We start from the raw sequence: 22,918 nt of genomic DNA on the forward strand, positions 1-22,918 counted from the left end.
CTACGATGAGGTTATCACCTCACACCAGTTAGAATGGGCTTCATCAGAAAATCTACAAACAACAAATGCTGGAGAGGGTGTGGAGAAAAGGGAACCCTCTTGCACTGTTGGTGGGAATGTAAACTGATACAGCCACTATGGAGAACAGTATGGAGGTTCCTTAAAAAACTAAAAATAGAATTACCACATGATCCTGCAATCCCACTACTGGGCATATACGCAGAGAAAAGCATAATTCAAAAAGACACATGCACCCCAATGTTCATTGCAGCACTATTTACAATAACCTGGTCATGGAAGCAACCTCAATGCCCATTGACAGACGAATGGATAAAGAATATGTGGTACATATATACAATGGAATATTACTCAGCCATAAAAAAGGAACAAAATTGGGTCATTTGTTGAGATGTGGATGGATCTAGAGACTGTCATACAGAGTGAAGTAAGTCAGAAAGAGAAAAACAAGTATCTTATATTAACGCATATATGTGGAACCGAGAAAAATGGTACAGATGAACCGGTTTGCAGGGCAGAAATTGAGACACAGATGTAGAGAACAAACATATGGACACCAAGGGGGGAAAGCGGCAGGGGGGTGGGGGTGGGGGTGTGATGAATTGGGCTATTGGAATTGACATGTATACACTGATGTGTATAAAATTGATGACTAGTAAGAACCTGCTGTATAAAAAAATAAATAAAATTCAAAAATTAAAAAAAAGATACAACAAAGCACTAACCAAAAAAGAAAGAAAAAAAATTAAGAATTAATCTAATCAAAAGATATAAAGAAATCAAAAAAAACAAGAGAAGATATTTGCAACACATATAATTAACAAAGAGTTGGTATCCAGAATATGTTAAAAAAAAAACTCGTATAAATCAATTAGAAAAAGACCAAAAATGCAAAAGAAAAATGGGAGGATGCATCAAAAAGAATGCCTGAGAATAAACTTAACCAAGGAGTTGAAAGACCAGTACACTGAAGACTGTAAAACACTGAGGAAAGAAATTGAAGAAGACACACACAAATGGAGAGATATACCATGCTATGGATTGGAGGGATAGTATTAAAATGTCCATACTACCCAAAGCAATCTACAGACAATGCAATCCCTCTCAAAATTCCAATGGAATTCGTGTGGAACCACACAAGACCCCGAGCAGCCAAAGCCATCTTGAGAAAGAACAAAGCTGGAGGCATCACACTCCCTGATCTCCAATTATATTACAAAGCTACAGTAATCAAAACACTGTTGTATTGGCATAAAAAGGGACACATAGATCAATGGCACAGAACAGAGAGCCCAGAAATAAACCTACACATATATGGTCAATTAATTTATGACAAAGGAGCCAAGAATATACAATGGGGAAAAGGCCAGTCTCTTTAATAAATGGTGTTGGGAAAACTAGACAGACACATGCAAAAGGATGAAACTGGACCATTTATTTTCTGACAAAATAATTAACTCAAAATGGATTAAAGACTCAAATTTAAGACCTGAAACTATAAAACTCCCAGAAGAAAACTGGAAGTGACCTTCTTTTTTTTCTTTTTCTTTTTTTAAATTTATTTATTTATTTTTGGTTGTGTTGGGCCTTCATTGCTGCACGCAGGCTTTCTCTAGTTGCGGCGAGCAGGGGCTGCTCTTCACTGCGGTGCATGGGCTTCACATTGCGGTGTGCGGGTTTCTCATTGCAGTGGCTTCTCTTGTTGCAGAGCACAGGCTCTAGGTGCACGGCCTTCAGTAGTTGCAGCACGCAGGCTCAGTAGTTGTGGCTCGCGGGCTCGAGAGTGTAGGCTCATTAGTTGTGGCGCACGGGCTTAGTTGTCCACAGCATGTGGGATCCTCCCGGACCAGGGCTTGAACCCATGTCCCCTTCATTGGCAGGTGGATTCTTAGCCACTGCACCAACAGGGAAGTCCCTGGAAGTGAGCTTCCTGACATCAGTCTTGGCAATGATTTTTTAGATTTGACAGCAAAAGTAAAGGCAATAAAAGCAAAAATAAACAAGTGAAACTACATCAAATTAAAAAGCTTCTGCACAGCAAAGGAAACCATCAATACAAGGAATGGAATAAAATGCTTGCAAATCATATATCTGATAAGGGGTTAATATCCAAAATATATAAAGAACTCATATAGCTCAATAGCCAAAAGGTACATGAAAAGATGCTCAACATCACTAATCATCAGGGAAATGCAAATCAAAACCACAATGAGGTATCACCTCACACCTGTTAGAATTGCTATTATCAAAAAGACAAGAAATAACAAGTATTGATGAGGATGTGGAGAAAAGGGAACCCTTGTGCACTGTTGGTGGGAATGTAAATTGGTGCAGCCATTATGGAAAACAGTATGTAGGTTCCTCAAAAAGTAAACCTATATAGAACTACCACATGATCCAGCAATTCCACTTCTGGGTATTTATCCAAAGAAAATGAAAACCCTAATTTGAAAAGATACACGCATTCCATGTTCACTGGAGCATTATTTACAATAGCCAAGATACAGAAACAACCTAAGTGTCCATCAATGGAAGAATGAAATCTTTTCATTTGTGACAACATGGATGGACCTTCAGAGCATTATGCTAAGTAAGATAAGTCAGAGAAAGACAAATACCATATGATCTCCTTTATATGTGGCAGCTAAACAAATAACCAAGAACAACAACAAAAACTGAACTCACAGATATAGATAACAAATTGGCGGTTTGCCAGAGAGGGGGATGGCGTTGTGCTTGTGCAAAATGGGTCAAAAGGTACAAACTTCCAGTTATAAAATAAATAAGTCATGTGGATGTAATGTACAGCATGGCAACTAGAGTTAATAATACTGTATTGCATATTTGACATTTGCTAAGAGAGTAAATCTTTTTTAAAATTGAAGTACAGTTGATTTACTATGTTTCAGGTGTATAGCAAAGTGATTCAATTATATATCTATATGTATATAGATATCTACCTATCTATATTCTTTTTCAGATTCTTCTCCATTATAAGTTATCACAAGAGTAAATAAATCTTAAAGAAGAAGAAATTTTTTTTCACAAGAAAAAAAATTCTGTAACAATGTATGGTGATGGATGTTAAGTGGATTTATTGTGGTTATCACTTCAAAATATATACAAATATGGAATCATTATGTTGCACACTTGAAACTACTACAATGTTGTATGTCAATTATACCTCAATTAAAAAAATTTTTAATTAAAAAAAGGGAAAAATGGTGGGAAAACAGGAACAGTTAGTTCATGGAAGAAGAAACGCAAATGGCCAATAAATGTACAAAAAGATTTTCATCCTCTTTAGCAGTCAGGAAAAAACAAATCAAGATCACAATGAAATAAATATTTTACACTCAGTAAAACTGAAAAAAATTAGTAAGTCTGATAATGCCAAATACTGGTTAAGGATGGGATCAGTGAGCCATCTTAAGCATTGCTGGCAGAATATAAACTGATATAAGCACTTTGAAAAACCATTTAGAGCTTATAAAACTGAATTTCACATATCCTATGGGTCCAAAAATTCCACTCCTAGCTTTATACCTAGAAATACTCTTCTATGTGTGTACCAAGAGACAAAAATAAGATTCGTTCATAGCAACGCTGTTCATAATAGCAAAAATCAAAACAACTTAAATATTCATCAATGGAAAACAATATGGATTAATATATTGTGGTATAGGCATATAATGGAATAGTACATAGCACTAAAAACAGATGGTCTTTATCTATACCCAGTAACATGGCTGAATCTTGGAAATCCAATGTTAACTACAAAAAACAAGTCAGAGAAGATGACATATAGCATGATACCATTCCTATAAAATTAAAAACCTAGCAAACCTTAGTGATACATATGTAACCTAAAAATAACCCCAAAAATCTATTTTTGAAAAAGCAAAGAATAATAAACAAAAAAATACAAATTAGTCATCACCCCTGGGGGGGGTAGGCACAGGGAGAGGAAAGAGAAGAAGCACATAGATAGACATGAGGCATTTGTAGGATTCAAATTCTTTAGTTGAATGGTAGGTTCAATATGTACTCACTGTATGATTATGCTTTATAATTTACATATGCTTCATATATTCTTTTATAGTATTAGTACATTTAAGGCTAATTTAAATACATTATGAGAACAGCTAAAAGAATTAAAGTATGCTTTAGTATTCCATAAGAAAGACATACGTATCTAAGTCTTGAATAACTTCACTATATAAAAAAGGAAAAGTGTAAACTTAGTTCTATTCACCCCTTTCTAACTCCTTATTGATTGAGGTATTACTGTTTATGATTTTGATAACCTTGAAATGAGAGGGCTTATAGAAATAGCAATACACAGAGTATATTTCCTTAAAAAAAACCAGAAAGCATTTTTAAATTTGTTTTCTTTCACCCCATTCACAAACATTAACTATAATACAGAAAATCTGCATAATATAAAAATCATTTTGATGTCCTATATCATTTGCACAATAGTAGACTATTCACATATAAACTCAAGAAGGGCAGTGACTTTATTTTCATTTGTATCCTTTGGCATAAAACTGACAATAAATACTTACTAAATGCTTGGATCGATATTTGACCAATGAATCACTGCAGGATTCCAAAACAGTTTCTGGTAATTCAATCAACTGCCTAACCTTCTAAAGATATTAGCATTATAGTGCCCTCTCCTGGTTCTACTTTGTAGTCAAAGTAAAGCAAAGCCACCTACTTTGCTAGTCATATTACTTTTAAATATGGTAAAAACTAATCACACTGGAATAATAGTAATATAATTAACATACTGTAACTTCTAAGAGAATATGATTCTATAACTACCATTCTTTCTGAATTCAACTCATCAATACAAAAGCTGAAGAATATTACAAGCCTCAAAGTCTGGTGTTTGCTTTTAATCTAAGTGAAAACTAAGAAGTAAAGTAATTGTTTAAAGTCATACAAATCTCTATGAAAATCCTAAATATCCCCTTACAGAGGATATACCTTTTCTCAAATACATAAGTAATTTGAATATGATCTTCATAGTTTTTTAATTCAATTGTACAGATCCTAATGAAGTACTATGTGAAATTACGTTTCACTCAAACAGATATATGGTCTGCAGTAAATAATTATACAGCCTCGGTCTTTAAACAGTTGGCAGAGTACAATATAAACTCTTCTCTACTATATGTTGTATATTTTAATTTACATATGCTTAAAATATATAACCACAATAAATTTCTAAAAATGCAATTCTATTTGTAAAGTTCAGCAGTGCCAATCAGTTCACCTGAGCCAACATCTAAATATATGAGGTAATTAAAGTAACTGAAAAATGCATTGAAAATATCTACCAGGTATCACAAGTAAGCCTGAACAAGAAAGCATAAAAATGTTTTGGGATTTGTATACTTTTTCTACTTTTAAATTTCACTATTCTAATAATGCGAGATGTATAATAAACAATGTATTTAAAATACTATGAATTGTTGCAATTAGAATAAAAAAGGAATTTTAGCATATCACTTTAAATTACCTCTCTTTTTAGAAAACAAAATCACAAATATACTATAACCATTATTAGAGAAAACAGCAACTAATCTAGACCAAAGTATTTTACAACTAGAAGAAACTTTGCCATTATCTGGCTCAGTCCCCTTCTTTAGCCAATAACAAAAATGAGCCCCGAAGTGGTGAATTGACTTACTACAGTCAATTACTTAGGAATAATTACTAAAACATCCTAAATTGATAAAATTTCCACATCGGTCTTGAATAAAGTTAAAATCTTTGTCTGATTTATGATGCAGTAACATCTTAATTATTTGGTTAGACTTGAATTCAGTAAAAGGATAGTTTCATTCTGATTTCTGAAAACCAGAAGATGACATATTGAACTAGCAACCAGTTCTAACTCCTCAGATATATAAGTTCTTAGCTTCAGGCTCTTCATCTACAAAATTAATGCTTTATTAAATGATCTCTGAAGTTTCATTCACCTCAGTAATTCTATGACTTTTAATATGTCACAAAGCTTTGAAATTATGTATTCATGGGTCTAACTCCCCTACTAGTATATAATGATCTTAAGGGCATGGCACATGTTTTATTCATCGTGTATCCCCTGAAGCTAGCACAGCGTCTGGTCAAGAAAAATGTTTTTGGACATAAATTTAAAGGGTGTATCTTCTAAATCCCTAGATAAAACAGGTCACTTATGAAATCACCAAAGTATACATAAAAACTTTTCATAACCAAATTATCTATTATGTAAAAATTCTGACAAAATAAGACACTATTTCTCACTTTCATATGGCAGTGAATTTGTTGTACTATATCCAGCCTCAGAGTACTCTGATCTATGCTTTGTGATGATTGTAGAAAGGATACTATAAAGAAGTATTAATTCATAATTTAGGAATTATCAATTTATAAATTATGAAGTAGATAACTGGCTAAATAAATAATCCATATTCAGATAATCAGGATGTAAATATACAAACACTATCAATCTCAGATGGACACTGACAACAGATGGGTACTGAATGATCATTTATATTCTTTACTTTATATTTCAATGCCTGGAAAGAAAAGCAGAAGACTTAATAACCAAAATGGAAATACCACACGCCTTTTCTAAGTACACATCAAAATATTATCATGTCTCCAAACATGCCATTCAAACTTTAGCTACTTACTTGATGGCCCAAGGACATCTTTGCTATCACCAAGAAGCTTTTAATGCAGGGTAATTGAGCAGCAAACAAATACAATCCAAATCAGGAAGAAGCAAAATGTATCAGGATTGAAGCAGCAGTGAAACAAAAGGACAAGGAAAATAGCATTAGTTTATAAGTAGAAAGCACATGCATATCAATTCTAATAATCATAATTCGCAAGGAATTTTCTTTTCCACACATAAAAAGACCTTGGCTTAGGCGTTATGTTTGTTTTAATTTTGGAAAATGAAGGTGGAAAGAGAAAAATGAAATCACCCAAGTATTTTGTTTTGAAAATGACTCAAGTGAAAAATTACTTTCAACTATAATTCAAGATATGGGTTAGGAGTGATAAAAATTATTTAGAAATGTAAAGGACAGCCAAAAAGTTATTCATTTAAATTCAAGTGGCTTAAAAATATATAACACCCATGCACTATTAAATATTAGTTCTGCATGCCATGAAAGCACTTAACACTACATAGAAATTCAGGATGCTTCTTCTACATAAAGAAAGGAGTTTACTGAGTGCTTATATTATGCCAAGCATGTGTAAAGAGCTTTTACAGAGACATCAACAAAGTGGAACAAATTTTTTTCTCAAATGGCAAAAGAACAAAGAGTATTGATTAGAAGAACAATAAATTTTACTAAGTTAGACAAAACTTTCTTAGGACCCACTAACATCAAGCATATAATCTAGAGCTACTAGTCTCTAGGAAGTCAGAAGATCCAATTCTTAAATAATTAACTTGCAATCAACTAAAAGAAACAGGAAAAAGACTGCTGATCTTTGTCTAGTAACTATTTTAATAAACAGCATTACACTAAATGTCACGTATAGACAAGTGTTTTGGTCTCCCTTGGCAGGAACAGAGTCCTTAGCTCTCTCCTTCATTTCAAATACCAAACATGGAAACGTATCAGAAGTGAATAAACAAACGAACAAAAAGTTCCCACCACTAATGACATTATTGTTTGGTCTTATTTAAAGGGAATGGGGAATCTTAATTGGTTTTGACCAAAAAAAAAAAAAAAAAGTAGCAGTTGTTTGCTTTAGGGCTTCTGCTGTCTCCTAGGGAAAAAAAAAATCTTGGTCCTGTTACTTCCCTAAAGTGATGGTTATTTCACAATGCTTAAAATTATGTTCTAATGCCTTTAAAGGCATTTGCTCTATTCATTTTTTCTATAGGTGTCCATTTAAATTTATTCTTCTATAAACTGAGTTCACAGATAAACTAAAAAGAAATACAGCTTTAGTGACAACGAAATAATTGTGCTCAAATCCATTACAGCTAGCAAGCATGTGGGAAGAGATTAAAGTATTTGTGGCAGGCAACCTCTAAAACGGCCCCAGTGATCCCCACTTTTTGGTGTATAATCCCCTCTCTTTGAGCATATACTGGACTTGCTGAATCACTTCTAATGAACAGAAAATGGCAGAGGTGAAAGGATGTCATTTCCAAAATTAGACTGTAACAAGACTATGACTTCAACCTTGTTTGTGGTCTCTTGCTCTCTCCTAGATAGATGATCCTGGGGAAAGCCAGCTGCTGCATCATGAGGCAACCCTGTAGAAAGGCCCATGAGGCAAAGGAACTGAGGTCTGTCCACAAACCCTAAGTGACCCTGGAAATGGCTCTCCCACCTCCCCTGACCCCCTCAGCAGCAGCTCCCACTCTCCAGTAGCTTGATTGCAACCATATGAAAGATTCTGAGCTAGAGACACCTAGCAAAGCTGCTCTTAAATTCCTGACTCACTGAAATTGTAAGATAATAAATGCTTGTTTTCTACCATTTAATTTTGGGATGATTTGTTATATATCAATAAATAACTAATACAATATTGGAAAACTGAAGGAAGTTCAGAACCTGACAGAGACAACTATGGCAAACTTTACAAATCCTTCATAGACATCTTTTGGAAAAATCTTCCTGTACTGATATGAATAATTACCAGTTTCCCTAGATTTACCTATAACTTCCTAAAGGAAAGAATGATTCTAACCATATTTACATAGTTAAGAGTATTTAATTTCACAAGGGCCAGTCACATTTGAAGCTTTTGAGCTGGTCTTCTACTTAGGAAAAAAGATCAAGTTCACTTTCATTGTACAGTTCTGTATAATTCTCAGATCTTGTTGATTAAAAGCACTATGTCATCTTCTGTGCAGCTGTACTCCTTATATATTTACTCCCAGAAAATAATCCCTAGCATATACAACAGCTTCTGAACATTTATTTCAAATTATGCTTTCAACATTATATCCTCAGGCATATTGGTGTCATATAAATCTGAATGTATTGTATTAATCCAATATTTTTCTCAGGCTGAGGCACTGGAGAATAATCAAAGTAAACACTGTCTATTCTTATCATTAATCTATCATCCATCCATCCATCCAAATATTCACTGAGTACCTACTATATAGACAGGTATCATTTTAGGCACTGAGAAATATAGCAGTGAACACAACAGACAAAAATCCTGTCCTTGTGGTAGTTATGTTCTAGTAGGGAAGATAAACAATAACATAATAAACAAGTAAAATTTTGATGTATATTATATAGTATAAATACTAAGGAAAAATAAGCAGAAAATGAAGACATAAAATGTTAGGGAAGATGGAGTTAAAGTTTTAGATAGGGTGGCCTAAGAAGGCTTCACTACCAAGCTGACTGAACAAAATGAGGAAACTTAACCATAAGGACTTAAAGGGGAAGAGTACTCCAGGGAGAGGGAGGATCAAGTACAGAGCAGAGTACTTGGATAGCAAGACTGGAGTGTTTGGAGAATAGTGAAAAGGCCAGAGGGCTGGAAACAAGGCAAGCAGGAGAGAAGCAGATGAAGTCAAAGAAGTAAACAGCTGTAGGACTTTATAGGACCTAGTCAAGGCTTCTGTTTTATTCTGGATGAAATAGGGATGGTTCTGAGAAAAGGAGTAACATACATGATTATGTTTTAACAGGACTGCTCTGGCTGCTATGTTGAGAATAGACCAGAGGGACAAGGGTATTATCAGTTCAGAGGTTATTGCAATAATCTAGGGGAGAGATGAAGGAGACTTGGACGAAGATGGGAGCAGTGACAGTGATGAGAAGTAGTTAAGTTCTAAAAATATTTTGAAGGTAAGGTCAACAGGATTTCCAAACAGGCCAAGCATGAGGTAAAAGAAAAAAAGGAATCAAAATGATGTCAAGTGTTGGAGTCTGAGCACCTGGAAGGATGAACTGCCATAATCTGAGATGGAAAAAACAATGAGACAAGCTAGTTTACAGGGAGAAATATAGGTACAATCATCCCTCGGTATCCAGAGAGAACTGCTTCCAAGACACCTCCCACCTCCACCCCACCCCACCACAATACCAAAATCTGCGAATGCTCAAGTCCCTTATATAAAATGGTGTAGTATCTGTATATAACCCATGTATATCCTCCTATATACTTTATGTCATCTCTAGATTACTTATAATATCTAATTCAAAGTAAATGCTATGTAAATAGTTGTAAATACAATGAAAATGCTATGTAAATAGCTTATAGCATGTGGTAAATCCAAGTTTTGCATTTTGGAACTTTCTGGAATTTTTTTCCCCAAAATATTTTCCATCTGCAGTTGGCTAAATCTTTGGATGCAGAACCCTCGGATATGGAGGGCCAACTGTAGCTCAGTTTGGAATAGGTTAAGTTTGAAATGCCTGTCAGACATCTAAGTCAAAATGTCAAGTAGGCAGCTAGACACACAGACCTGTACAGGGAAAGGTTTAGGTTGGTAAGAAAATAGTATAAATTATGGTATGTGTGATAGTTAGGGTATATGATCTGAACGGCTTCATCACAGGAGATTGAAAAATGCCACAGGATAAAAGAACAGCCTCCAGAAAACATACATTATAATGGAACAACAGAACTAAGAATTAAAGCTGAAACACTACAAATAGAAGCAGAAACACAACGAAAAATAAGCTTCACTTCAGAAACCTTTCGCAGAAGGATGTGGATAAAAAGCCATTAAGTTGAGATGCAAGTGAAATCATCCTCCCAGAATTATTTGCAAGTGATGCTAACTGGGAAACAATATATAAGTAATTGAAGATTACATATTAATTTTACCAAGTAACTGACATCACTGAAGTCTTCTACACACTGCTGAACTGTACACTACACTTCTTATTCTTACTGCTTTTAGGATTGGGCCTAATTTGTGCAGTTCGATATTGTATAACCCATGAATAAAGACGATGTGGAAGTATTGATGTAGAAATGCTCCATACAAGTACCTTTTAAGATATTAAAAAAAATAAAAAGCTAGCCACTCTTCTTGGCTTTTGTTAGAGAACAAAATACTGCTAGTATTTCAAGGAATCCAGGAACTTTCTCCTCAGCTTGTTCAGAAAAAGAGCATTTAAGATATGACAGGGCTTCCTTGGTGGTGCAGTCGTTCAGAGTCTGCCTGCCGATGCAGGGGACACGGGTTCGTGCCCCGGTCCGGGAGGATCCCACATGCCGCGGAGCGGCTGGGCCCGTGAGCCATGGCCGCTGAGCCTGTGCGTCCGGAGCCTGTGCTCCGCAACGGGAGAGGCCACAACAGTGAGAGGCCCACGTACCACAAAAAAAAAAAAAAAAGATATGACAGAAACATTTTCTCTCTCTGAGCAACTTATCATGTTTACAATTATCCCTTGAACAATGTCCATGCAGTCATCTCAAATTTTTTTATCATATAAATAAATTCTCTACTTTGGCAGAAAGCATGAGCTGAAAAATAATAATAGTAACATGCCTAGAATTTTTCTACTTAGTATTCAATAGCATACTACCAGTACTTTAAATAAAAGCATGAAATATAGCCATTATCTAAATCTTTACTGATTTTAGTCTACAAATATCAGGAAAAGAGCATAATATAAAAAATGTGATTTTACTTTAATGTACTTCTAAATATTTGCCATGCCATCTATAATTAGCATAAAACTTGTGATCTCTAAGCAATGTAAAGGAAGAGGTAGAAGTTCATAATCACACCCTTCAACCTGAGAAACCCCTCAGTCCTGAGCAATCCAGGACAGATGGCCACCCTATATATATAGTACAGAAACAATACCATGAGGTCTATAGCTTGATTTCATTGCCTTTAGCACGGCACCTCCCTGTTTTATTGATTTGACTTACTTGTTGAGCTTAAGAGGAAGTACAAATAGCTTATCAAGCACTGATATGAGTAGAGCTTAAAAATAAAATTCCAAGCAGACGGCACCTCTTCCCCCAATACAGTTGATCAAGTTGTACTCAGAGAAGCAATCCTACTTCAGTGGGCTCTCGGAAGCCACAATACTGAAGAAGAATTATATAAAACATCTGAAGAGTGCTTGGACTTCCCTGGTGGTGCAGTGGTTAAGAATCCACCTGCCAATGCAGGGGACAGGGGTTCGAGCCCTGGTCCAGGAAGATTCCACATGCTATGGAGCAACTAAGCCCGTGTGCCACAACTACTGAAGCTCACGCACCTAGAGCCCATGCTCCACAACAAGAGAAGCCACAGCAGTGAGAAGCCCGCACACCAACACGAAGAGTAGCCCCCGCACGCTGCAACTAGAGGAAGCCAGCACACAGCAGCACAGACCCAGTGCAGCCAAAAATTTAAAAAAAAAAAACACAAAGGAGAATAAATTTTTTAAAAAACAGAAAATTAAAAAAAAAATGTTCTACTTAGTGTTATCTTTGGCTCTTAGAGTAAGAAACTTCAATGAGGGATATACAACGCAGCTGAGATCTGTTTGTTCTTTAAACAGCAGTCATCACTCTACACTTAAATGAATTTTTTCATATTCCTGCAATCGTTTGCAAAACACACTGTGCACATTTTATCCCTGAGTTTTACAGGAGAGATTTTAAGGGAATATTTTTCTGGGACTAGAGTTTATCGCTGTTAGAGAATATGATCTGATCTGCCAGGCAGTTACATTTTTGATACAGCAATTCCACCACTAGGAATGTATACTAAAAGATGTATTCAAGGACATTTATCACATCATTTATAGTAATCTACTTAAAACAGGGAATTAAATAAATAATAATACATTCACATAATAAAATACTATGTAGTCATTATAGTTTGGTTTTTTTTTCAGGGACTGAAAAACATTCATTATATATTGGCTTTTAAAAGTGTTATACTGAATCACTTTGCTATACAGCAGAAATTAACACAACATTGTAAATCAACTATACTTCAGTAAAATAAAATTTTTTTAAAGTAGGTTATAAAGAAGTTTGTATGATATGACTCCATTTTTATGAAATTTCATGTGTAAGATATACACATATGAACACATATATGCCACAAAAATAAAAACAGTGGTTACCTCTAGAAGGTAGAATTTTATTTATTATATTTTTCTTTATTGTTTAAAAATGCCACATTGGTATGCATTATTTTTATAGTCAAAAAAGATTAAATCTATTTACATATTGGAAAAATGAAAACGCAATTTTCAAAGTTATCTTTTCGATCTATGTTAGCTATGTTTTATAATGTCATAATCATCTATTATTAAACATAGTGGAAAATATATTTTAAGAATCTAACTTGAAATACTAAAAAAAGTACAAAAATGTTAACATTTTGAACATAATACCATATATTACTCTCTGTCTCTTTAACTTCAGCAACTTCTGCAAATGGCAAGATCTAAAAAAAAAGACAAATTTTCTCAGGAGTGATTTAATTTCGTATACCTGAATCTGAATCTAGAGAGCATGCACAGTTTATCAAATGAATTAAGTGGTGCATTAATCTTTTAAAAAGTAGCAAAAAAAAAAAAAAAAGCAATAGTATGCTTACCAGTATCTGTACACTGGAAACTAAATCCTTAAAAAAAAAATCCCGAGGCTTCAGGAAATTACAATCTGCCAACCCATGAAGTCTTCTCGGACATGTTCTGGGGCTTTTTCACAGTTCTTTTCCTCTTTGCATATATTTAATTATACCAGCCCTTTCACCATGCAAGCCCTCTCCTACTTTCCACGCAAGTCCTCTCTCCTCCTTTAGTTTCTAAAATACGCCACTGCTCTGGCTTCCTTTCTCCTAATTGCCTACCTCCACTTGGTCCTCCAATTCAATACGTGAGTGACCTTAACCAACGACCAATCCTCAACTATTTGTTGTTTTCTCTCTACCTGCTCTCTTCCTGCAGATTCCATTCTTAATGAAGGCTCATTTGCTACCTTTATTCAGACAACATCCAAGTTTCTTCTTCAGACCTAGCCTATCTCCAAAACTTCAGCTCAACATATTCCTACCTGTATGTTCAGACATTATTGCAAATTAACTTCCGGTTCTAAAATTCTGTTAACAGGCCCTGAACCAAGATGGCGGAGTAGAAGGACGTGCTTTCACTCCCTCTTGTGAGAACACCAGAATCTCAACTAGCTGCTGGACAATCATCGAGAGGAAGACGCTAAACTCACCAAAAAAGATACCCCACATCCAAAGACAAAGGAGAAGCCACAGTGAGACGGTAGGAGGGGTGCAATCACAGTAAAATCAAATCCCATAACTGCTGGGTGGGTGACTCACAGACTGGAGAACACTTATACCACAGAAGTCCACAGCGGGAGGAGGAATTCCTACAGAATCAGACTTTGAAGTCTAGTGGGATTTGATTGCAGGACTTCGACAGGACTGGAGGAAACAGAGACTCCACTCTAGAGGGCACACACAAAGTAGTGTGCACATGAGGACCCAGGGGAAGGAGCAGTGACGCCAGGGGAGACTGAACCAGACCTACCTGTTAGTGTTGCAGGGTGTCCTGCAGAGGCGGGGGTGGGGGCTTTGGCCCACTGTGCGGACAAGGAAACTGGCAGCAGAAGTTCTGGGAAGTACTCCTTGGCGTGAGCACTCCCGGAGTCTGCCATTAGCCCCACCAAAGACCCCAGGTAGGCTCCAGTCTTGGGTTGCCTCAGGCCAAACAACCAATAGGGAGGGAACCCAGCCCCATCCATCAGCAGTCAAGCGGATTAAAGTTTTACTGAGCTCTGCCCACCAGAGCAACAGTCAGCTCTACCCACCACCAGTCCCTCCCATCAGGGAACTTGCAAAAGCCTCTTAGATAGCCTCATCCACCAGAGGGCAGACAGCAGAAGCAAGAAGAACTACAACCCTGCAGCCTGTGGAAGGAAAACCACATTCACAGAAAGACAGACAAGATGAAAAGGCAGAGGGCTATGTACCAGATGAAGGAACAAGATAAAACCCCAGGAAAACAACTAAATGAAGTGGAGATAGGCAACCTTCCAGAAAAAGAATTCAGAATAATGATAGTGAAGATGATCCAGGACCTTGGAAAAAGAATGGAGGCAAAGATCAAGAAGATGCAAGAAATGTTTAACAAAGACCTAAAAGAATTAAAGAACAAACAAACAGCGATGAGCAATACAATAACTGAAATGTAAAATACACTAGAAGGAATCAATAGCAGAATAACTGAGGCAGAAGAACGGATAAGTGACCTGGAAGACAGAATGGTGGAATTCACTGCTGTGGAACAGAATAAAGAAAAAAGAATGAAAAGAAATGAAGACAGCCTAAGAGACCTCTGGGACAACATTAAACGCAACAACATTCGCATTATGGGTCCCACAAGGAGAAGAGAGAGAGGAAGAACCAGAGAAAATATCTGAAGAGATTAGAGTCGAAAACTTCCCTAACATGGGAAAGGAAATAGCCACCCAAGTCCAGGAAGCACAGCGAGCCCCATACAGGATAAACCCAAGGAGAAACACGCCGAGACACATAGTAATCAAATTGGCAAAAATTAAAGACAAAAATTAAAGGCAAAACTTAAAAATTAAAGACAAAGCAGAAAAGGAAAAACGACAAACAACATACAAGGGAACTCCCATAAGGTTAACAGCTGATTTCCCAGCGGAAACTCTACAAGCCAGAAGGGAGTTATGTACTTATGTATATATCATGATATACATAATATACTTAAAGTGATGAAAGGGAAGAACCTATAACCAAGATTACTCTACCCAGCAAGGATCTCATTCAGATTCGATGGAGAAATCAAAAGCTTTACAGACAAGCAAAAGCTAAGAGAATTCAGCACCACCAAACCAGCTCTACAACAAATGCTAAAGGAACTTCTCTAAGTGGGAAACACAAGAGAAGAAAAGGACCTACAGAAACAAACCCAAAACAATTAAGAAAATGGTCACAGGAACATACATATTGATAATTACCTTAAACGTGAATGGATTAAATGCTCCAACCAAAAGACACAGGCTTGCTGAATGGATACAAAAACAAACCCATATATATTCTGTCTACAAGAGACCCACTTCAGACCTAGGGACACATACAGACTGAAAATGAGGGTATGGAAAAAGATATTCCAGGCAAATGGAAATCAAAAGAAAGCTGGAGTAGCAATACTCATATCAGATAAAATAGAATTTAAAATAAAGAATGTTACAAGAGACAAGGAAGGACACTACATAATGATAAACGGATCAAGCCAAGAAGAAGATATAACAATTACAAATATATATGCACCCAACATAGGAGCACCTCAATACATAAGGCAACTGCTAACAGCTATAAAAGAGGAAATCGACAGTAACACAATAAGAGTGTGGGACTTTAACACCTCACTTACACAATGGACAAATCATCCAAAATGAAAACAAATAAGGAAACACATGCTTTAAATGACACAATAGACCAGATAGATTTAATTGACATTTATAGGACATTCCATCCGAAAACAGCAGATTACACTTTCTTCTCAAGTGCGCATGGAACATTCTCCAGGATAGATCACACCTTGGGTCACTAATCAAGCCTCAGTAAATTTAAGAAAATTGAAATCATATCAAGCATCTTTTCTGACCACAATGCTATGAGATTAGAAACCAATTACAGGGAAAAAACCACAAAAAACACAAACACATGGAGGCTAAACAATAAGTTACTAAATAACCAAGAGATCACTGAAGAAATCAAAGAGGAAATCAAAAAATACCTAGAGACAAATGACAATGAAAACACGATGATCCAAAACCTATGTGATGCAGCAAAAGCAGTTCTAAGAGGGAAGTTTATAGCTATACAAGCCTACCTCAAGAAACAAGAAAAATCTCAAATAAACAATCTAACCTTATACCTAAAGGAACTAGAGAAAGAAGAACAAACAAAACCCAAAGTTAGCAGAAGGAAAGAAATCATAAAGATCAGAGCAGAAATAAATGAAATAGAAACAAAGAAAACAATAGCAAAGATCAATAAACCTAAAAGCTGGTTCTTTGAGAAGATAAACAAAATTGATATCCCATTAGCCAGACTCATCAAGAAGAAGAGGGAGAGGACTCAAATCAATAAAATTAGAAATGAAAAAGGAGAAAGATCGGGAACAAGACAAGGATGTCCACTCTCACCACTATTATTATTCAACATAGCTTTAGAAGTCCTAGCTATGGCAATTAGAGAAGAAAAAGAAATAAAAGGAATCCAAATTGGAAAAGAAGAAGTAAAACTGTCACTGCAGATGACATGATACTATACATAGAGAATCCTAAAGATGCCACCAGAAAACTACTAGAGCTAATCAATGAATTTGGTAAAGCTGCAGGATACAAAATTAGTGCACAGAAGTCTCTTGCATTCCTATACATTAATGATGAAAAATCTGAAAGAGAAATTAAGGAAACACTCCCATTTACCTTTGCCACAAAAAGAATAAAATACCTAGGAATCAACCTACCTAGGGAGACAAAAAACCTGTATGCAGAAAACTATAAGACACTGATGAAAGAAATTAAAGATGATACCAACAGATGAAGAGATATACTATGTTCTTGGATTGGAAGAATCAATATTGTGAAAATGACTATATTACCCAAAGCAATCTACAGATTCAATGCAATCCTTATCAAATTACCAACAGCATTTTTTACGGAACTAGAACAAAAAGTCTTAAAATTTGTATGGAGACACAAAAGACCCCAAATAGCCGAAGCAGTCTTGAGGGAAAAAAACGGAGCTGGAGGAATCAGACTCCCTGACTTCAGACTATACTACAAAGCTACAGTAATCAAGACAATATGGTACTGGCACAAAAACAGAAACATAGATCAATGGAACAAGATAGAAAGCCCAGAGATAAACCCACACACCTATGGTCAACTAATCTATGATAAAGGAGGCAAGGATATACAATGGAGAAAAGACAGCCTCTTCAAGAAGTGGTACTGGGAAAACTGGACAGCTACATGTGAAAGAATGAAATTAGAACACTCCCTAACACCATACACAAAAATAAACTCAAAATGGATTAGAGACCTAAATGTAAGAGTGGACACTATAAAACTCTTAGAGGAAAACACAGGAAGAATATTCTTTGACATAAATCACAGCAAGATCTTTTTTGATCCACCTCCTAGAGTAATGGAAATAAAAACAAACAAATGGGACCTAATGAAACTTCAAAGCTTTTGCACAGCAAAGGAAACCATAAACAAGACGAAAAGGCAACCCTCAGAATGGGAGAAAGTATTTGCAAACGAATCAACAGACAAAGGATTAATCTCCAAAATATACAAAAAGCTCATGCAGCTCAATATCAAAAAAACAAACAACCCAATCCAAAAATGGGCAGAAGACCTAAAGAGACATTTCTCCAAAGAAGACATACAGATGGCCAAGAAGCACATGAAAAGCTGCTCAACATCACTAATTGTTAGAGAAATGCAAATCAAAACTACAATGAGATATTACCTCACACCAGTTAGAATGGGCATCATCAGAGAATCTACAAACAACAAATGCTGGAGAGGGTGTGGAGAAAAGGGAACCCTCTTGCACTGTTGGTGGGAATGTAAATTGATACAGCCACTATGGAGAACAGTACAGAGGTTCCTTAAAAAACTAAAACTAGAATTACCATATGATCCTGTAATCCCACTACTGGGCATATACGCAGAGAAAAGCATAATTCAAAAAGGCACATGCACCCCAATGTTCATTGCAGCACTATTTACAATAGCCAGGACATGGAAGCAACCTAAATGCCCATCAACAGACGAATGGATAAAGAAGATGTGGTACATTTATACAATGGAATATTACTCAGCCATAAAAAGGAACGAAATTGGGTCATTTGTTGAGACATGGATGGATCTAGAGACTGTCATACAGAGTGAAGTTAAGTCAGAAAGAGAAAAACAAATATCTTATATTAACGCATGTATGTGGAACCTAGAAAAATGGTACAGATGAACTGGTCTGCAGGGCAGAAGTTGAGACACAGATGTATAGAACAAACAAACCAAGGGGGGAAAGCTGTGGTGGGTGGGGATGGTGGTGTGATGAATTGAGCGATTGGGATTGATATGTATACACTGATGTGTATAAAATTGATGACTAATAAGAATCTGCTGTATAAAAAAAATAAATAAAATTAAATTAAAAAAGAAAAAAAAATTCTGTTAACAAAGAAAAAGCTTTAAGCTTATTTTAGAAGCATCTTTATGCCAAAAATCATACTCAGTAGCTTCCCTCAGAAACCAACTTCCATGTCACCTTGCTCAATTCTTTCAGTGGTACCATCTTTCTTTGAATCACTCAGACCTAAACCCTTGAGTCACTGAGACTCTATTTTCCCCCCAACATCTGATTAAGTCATTACATTGTAATTAACTTTAAACAGACAATATCTACTCACATCTAGTCCTTTCTTTCAATTCCCATTAATACTAACCAGGCCAGACCCACATCACCAGATTTATCAGCTTTTGCATCTTCCTTCTAATAGATGTCCCTGCACTCAGTCTTACCTTACTCATTTACCTACTACACTAAATATTGAAGTTCAAACACACAATAAAGACATGGTCCCTATTGCTAAGAATATCACCATATATTGAAGACTGTATATACTGTAGTACAGTAATTCATTTGACTTTAAGGTAAGTTATCTCCACCCAATCTACACAATATTACTCATTATTCAAGCCAGACCTATCATTAGCAAGTCATTTAGCTGTTCTGAAGTTTATTTTCTCCTCTGTGAATACACAATTATTAAACCTTACAACTTTCCAAAGTTGTTGTGAGGCTTAATAATAGTTTACATGAGTGTACTTTATAAATTTTTGTTAAAGCATTATACAGACATAAGGCAGAATTACTGAATGGTACAGTAAGTGACAAAGACTAAGAAAGGACCAAGAAGGGAATGATTAATTTACCAAGTTAATTCCCTAACCTATCACTTGGGCCATGTGGCTCCTCCACTTAAAAATATTTGATAGCACCCATTCTTTAGGAAAAAAATCCCCAACCCTGATATTTAAATCATCTACAATTTGACCCAATTATTCATTCCACAGAAATGTTTTGATCTCCTATGAGATAGCCTTACAACTCCAAAATTTCACTTATCTAAATTATCTGTCTAGTAAAACTGATTGCTCAGAGCAATCTGCAATATTCTGCAAAAACATTGTTTTTGCTTCCCTGTTCAATAGCTCAAAAGTTCCCTACCTTGAAGGCTCAACTCAAATTGCCAATTCTGCTACCAAAGTTCAAGATGAAGTGTATCTTTCCCCAACACTAACTTTCTAATACCAGTTCTTTAACAATGCATAGTTATCTCATAGTATTTCCTCTACTGCTACCATAAATAGGTAAAAAATAATGTTATTTAACTTTTTTCCTAATATTACAATGGTCTAGTTATAGTGTTGTCAAATAGAACTACTGGACAATTCAAGTCTAGCACAACCTTACCTCTCCCCAGCTCAACCCACTGACCACTCTCTAGCATTTGTCATTGTTGACCACTCCTTTTCTCAAAACTCTCCCCCCTTCCTTAATTTCCAAGCTATTTTCTCTTCTTTCTCTCCTTTCCTCTTTCTGCCTGGCCCCCTTCCCCTTCTTCTCCCTTAAGATAGTTATTTCCCAAGGTTGCAGCCTAGAATCTCTTTTGTCCCCATGCAACACGTTTTCCATGAATGATTCCACTGACTTGATTTTTACGCATTCTATGCACTGACAACTCCCCAAATTAGTTTCCCACCTTAACCTCTCCTGAACTCCAGCCCCTTAGGGCCATCCCAATCACTCTCCTGGTACACTCATTCTTATTATCCCAGAAAAAACAGCACATCCTTGGTAAGGGTATTCCTGACTTCCTATGCCAGGCATAACAAAGGGATACTCACTCCATCCGTTTTGTCACTGCATCCTTCTATCACGCAGAAGTGCAGCGGGCAGCCATAGAGCTCCATGTGTTCCTAGGGACCTGTACTTCCATCTTCCTGAGTGAGGAGGTAGAAAGACCCCTCACTCACCTTTCCCCTAAACCTCAACACTTACAGCCCAACCACCAGTCTGCATAAAAGATTTGTGAGCTTCACACTTGGCTCTTACCTCTGCCTAGAAAGCTACCTTTAGGACTCTGTTTAAAAGTCACTTCATCAGGGGCTTCCCTGGTGGCGCAGTGGTTGAGAGTCCACCTGACGATGCAGGGGACGCGGGTTCGTGCCCCGGTCCGGGAAGATCCCACATGCCACGGAGTGGCTGGGCCCGTGAGCCATGGCCACTGACTGAGCCTGCGTGTCTGGAACCTGTGCTCCGCAACGGGAGAGGCCACAACAGTGAGAGGCCCGCGTACCGCAAAAAAAAAAAAAGTCACTTCATCAAAAGACCTCCATGATATTCCTAGAAAATAGCAACACCTATCTCCAATTCTGGTTCTCTTTATCCTCCTTACCCTGCTTTATTTTTCATCACAACAATCATGACACAGCACAGTATATATTTATGTATATTTTTTGTCCTTTTCCAATGGAATGTTAATTCCACTAGAGTAGGAACTTTGTCTATTCTGTTCACTGTCGAATCCTTTAAGATTAAACAGAGCCTGGCACATGGTAGACACTCAACAAACACTGAATGAACCAATGAATAAATGCATGAATGAAAAAAAGGCTCAGTCAGTATTATAACCCTAATACCTAGCAAAGAATTTATTATACATATGTAGTTCGTTGAGTTCCTGTTTATTAAAGGAATTAGTTTCAATTCTCCTATGACAAAACAAGTCTTGCTCATCTTTGTATTTTCCAAAATTTAACATTCTGCATGTCTAAAATATATATGCAAAGAACTAATATGGGCTAGAACCATGAAATCTGAGTTCTAAACCTATTCTAAACCTAAGTCGATCAGTATTTCCTAAGTAAACTTGAATAAATATTTTGAATTTAGTTTTCTTATTTGCTCATGACATCTGTTACAGTACTAAAATTCTGTTATACTAACAACTCAACATAGAAAATTATCTCAATCCTAAGAACATCCTTAGCTGTAATTTAAAGCATATTTGTATTTTCTTCCACTATTAGTCTTTGGCCATTATATGCCCGAAGTCCATTGCTAGAAATTCTCCCATGCTTTTTCTTAAATAATTCTGTCCTTCATAAGTGACACTGTTACAAATTCACTACTGGTTTTTGGTAATGGAGCATAAATTATATTTATTCTGGTACTAGTGGTCCCTTGCCAGGTTTAAACCAACCTCTTTCATCAAGATCTTCACATACAAAGGAAGTTCAAAATCAATCAATGTGATGTCAGTTGTAACTAATGTGAGACTGCTGGTGAAGTCTGTATTTATAAAATAAGAAAAAAGTTAACTGTCCACTAAAAGAATTAAACCGATGACCTTGGCATTTGACCTCATTAACATGTTCCTCTATATCTGACCTAACCATCCATAGTTACCTGAAAAGGTTATGAAATAACAGCTCAACAGAAACCATGTTATCACATCACTATCATGCCAGGCTAGGTATGATAGTTGGTTATATGAGGCAGCTCACGTACACAAATATTTCAGTGTATGATGCTTAATCTTATGACCTGTTTACATAATTTCGAGTTTCAGTTTGAAATAAGAGCTTACATTACCTGCAATTTCGTTTTGACCAATTCTTTACACAGATACATGAGCCTACATTCTATAATGAATCATGACCAGGAATTGAATTAAGACATAAGAACTGTATAACAAATACCTTCTTTCCTTCTGAAGTTCTATTCTAACAAATCATTCATTAGTAAATTATGTTGATCAAGCCACAGGCAAGACTGCTAATGATAACATGGAAATGTCACCCT

At 36.2% G+C, this 22,918-nt stretch overlaps 1 protein-coding gene across 4 annotated transcripts in view; it reads right to left on the reverse strand.

The window, feature by feature from the left end:
• OSBPL8 (oxysterol binding protein like 8) overlaps positions 1-22,918 on the reverse strand; it is a 192,677-nt gene that overhangs the window by 95,860 nt on the left and 73,899 nt on the right. The window contains exon 3 of one of the 4 annotated variants that reach the window (XM_067697393.1): positions 6,711-6,747. The exons of the other annotated variants lie outside the window; for them this stretch is intronic. Within the exon in view, the coding sequence (XP_067553494.1) occupies positions 6,711-6,747 (37 nt within the window). The remainder of the gene's footprint in view (positions 1-6,710; positions 6,748-22,918) is intronic. 4 annotated transcript variants of the gene reach the window in all.

Source organism: Pseudorca crassidens, chromosome 11 (assembly GCF_039906515.1).
Source record: "Pseudorca crassidens isolate mPseCra1 chromosome 11, mPseCra1.hap1, whole genome shotgun sequence".
Lineage (NCBI taxonomy): Eukaryota > Metazoa > Chordata > Mammalia > Artiodactyla > Delphinidae > Pseudorca > Pseudorca crassidens.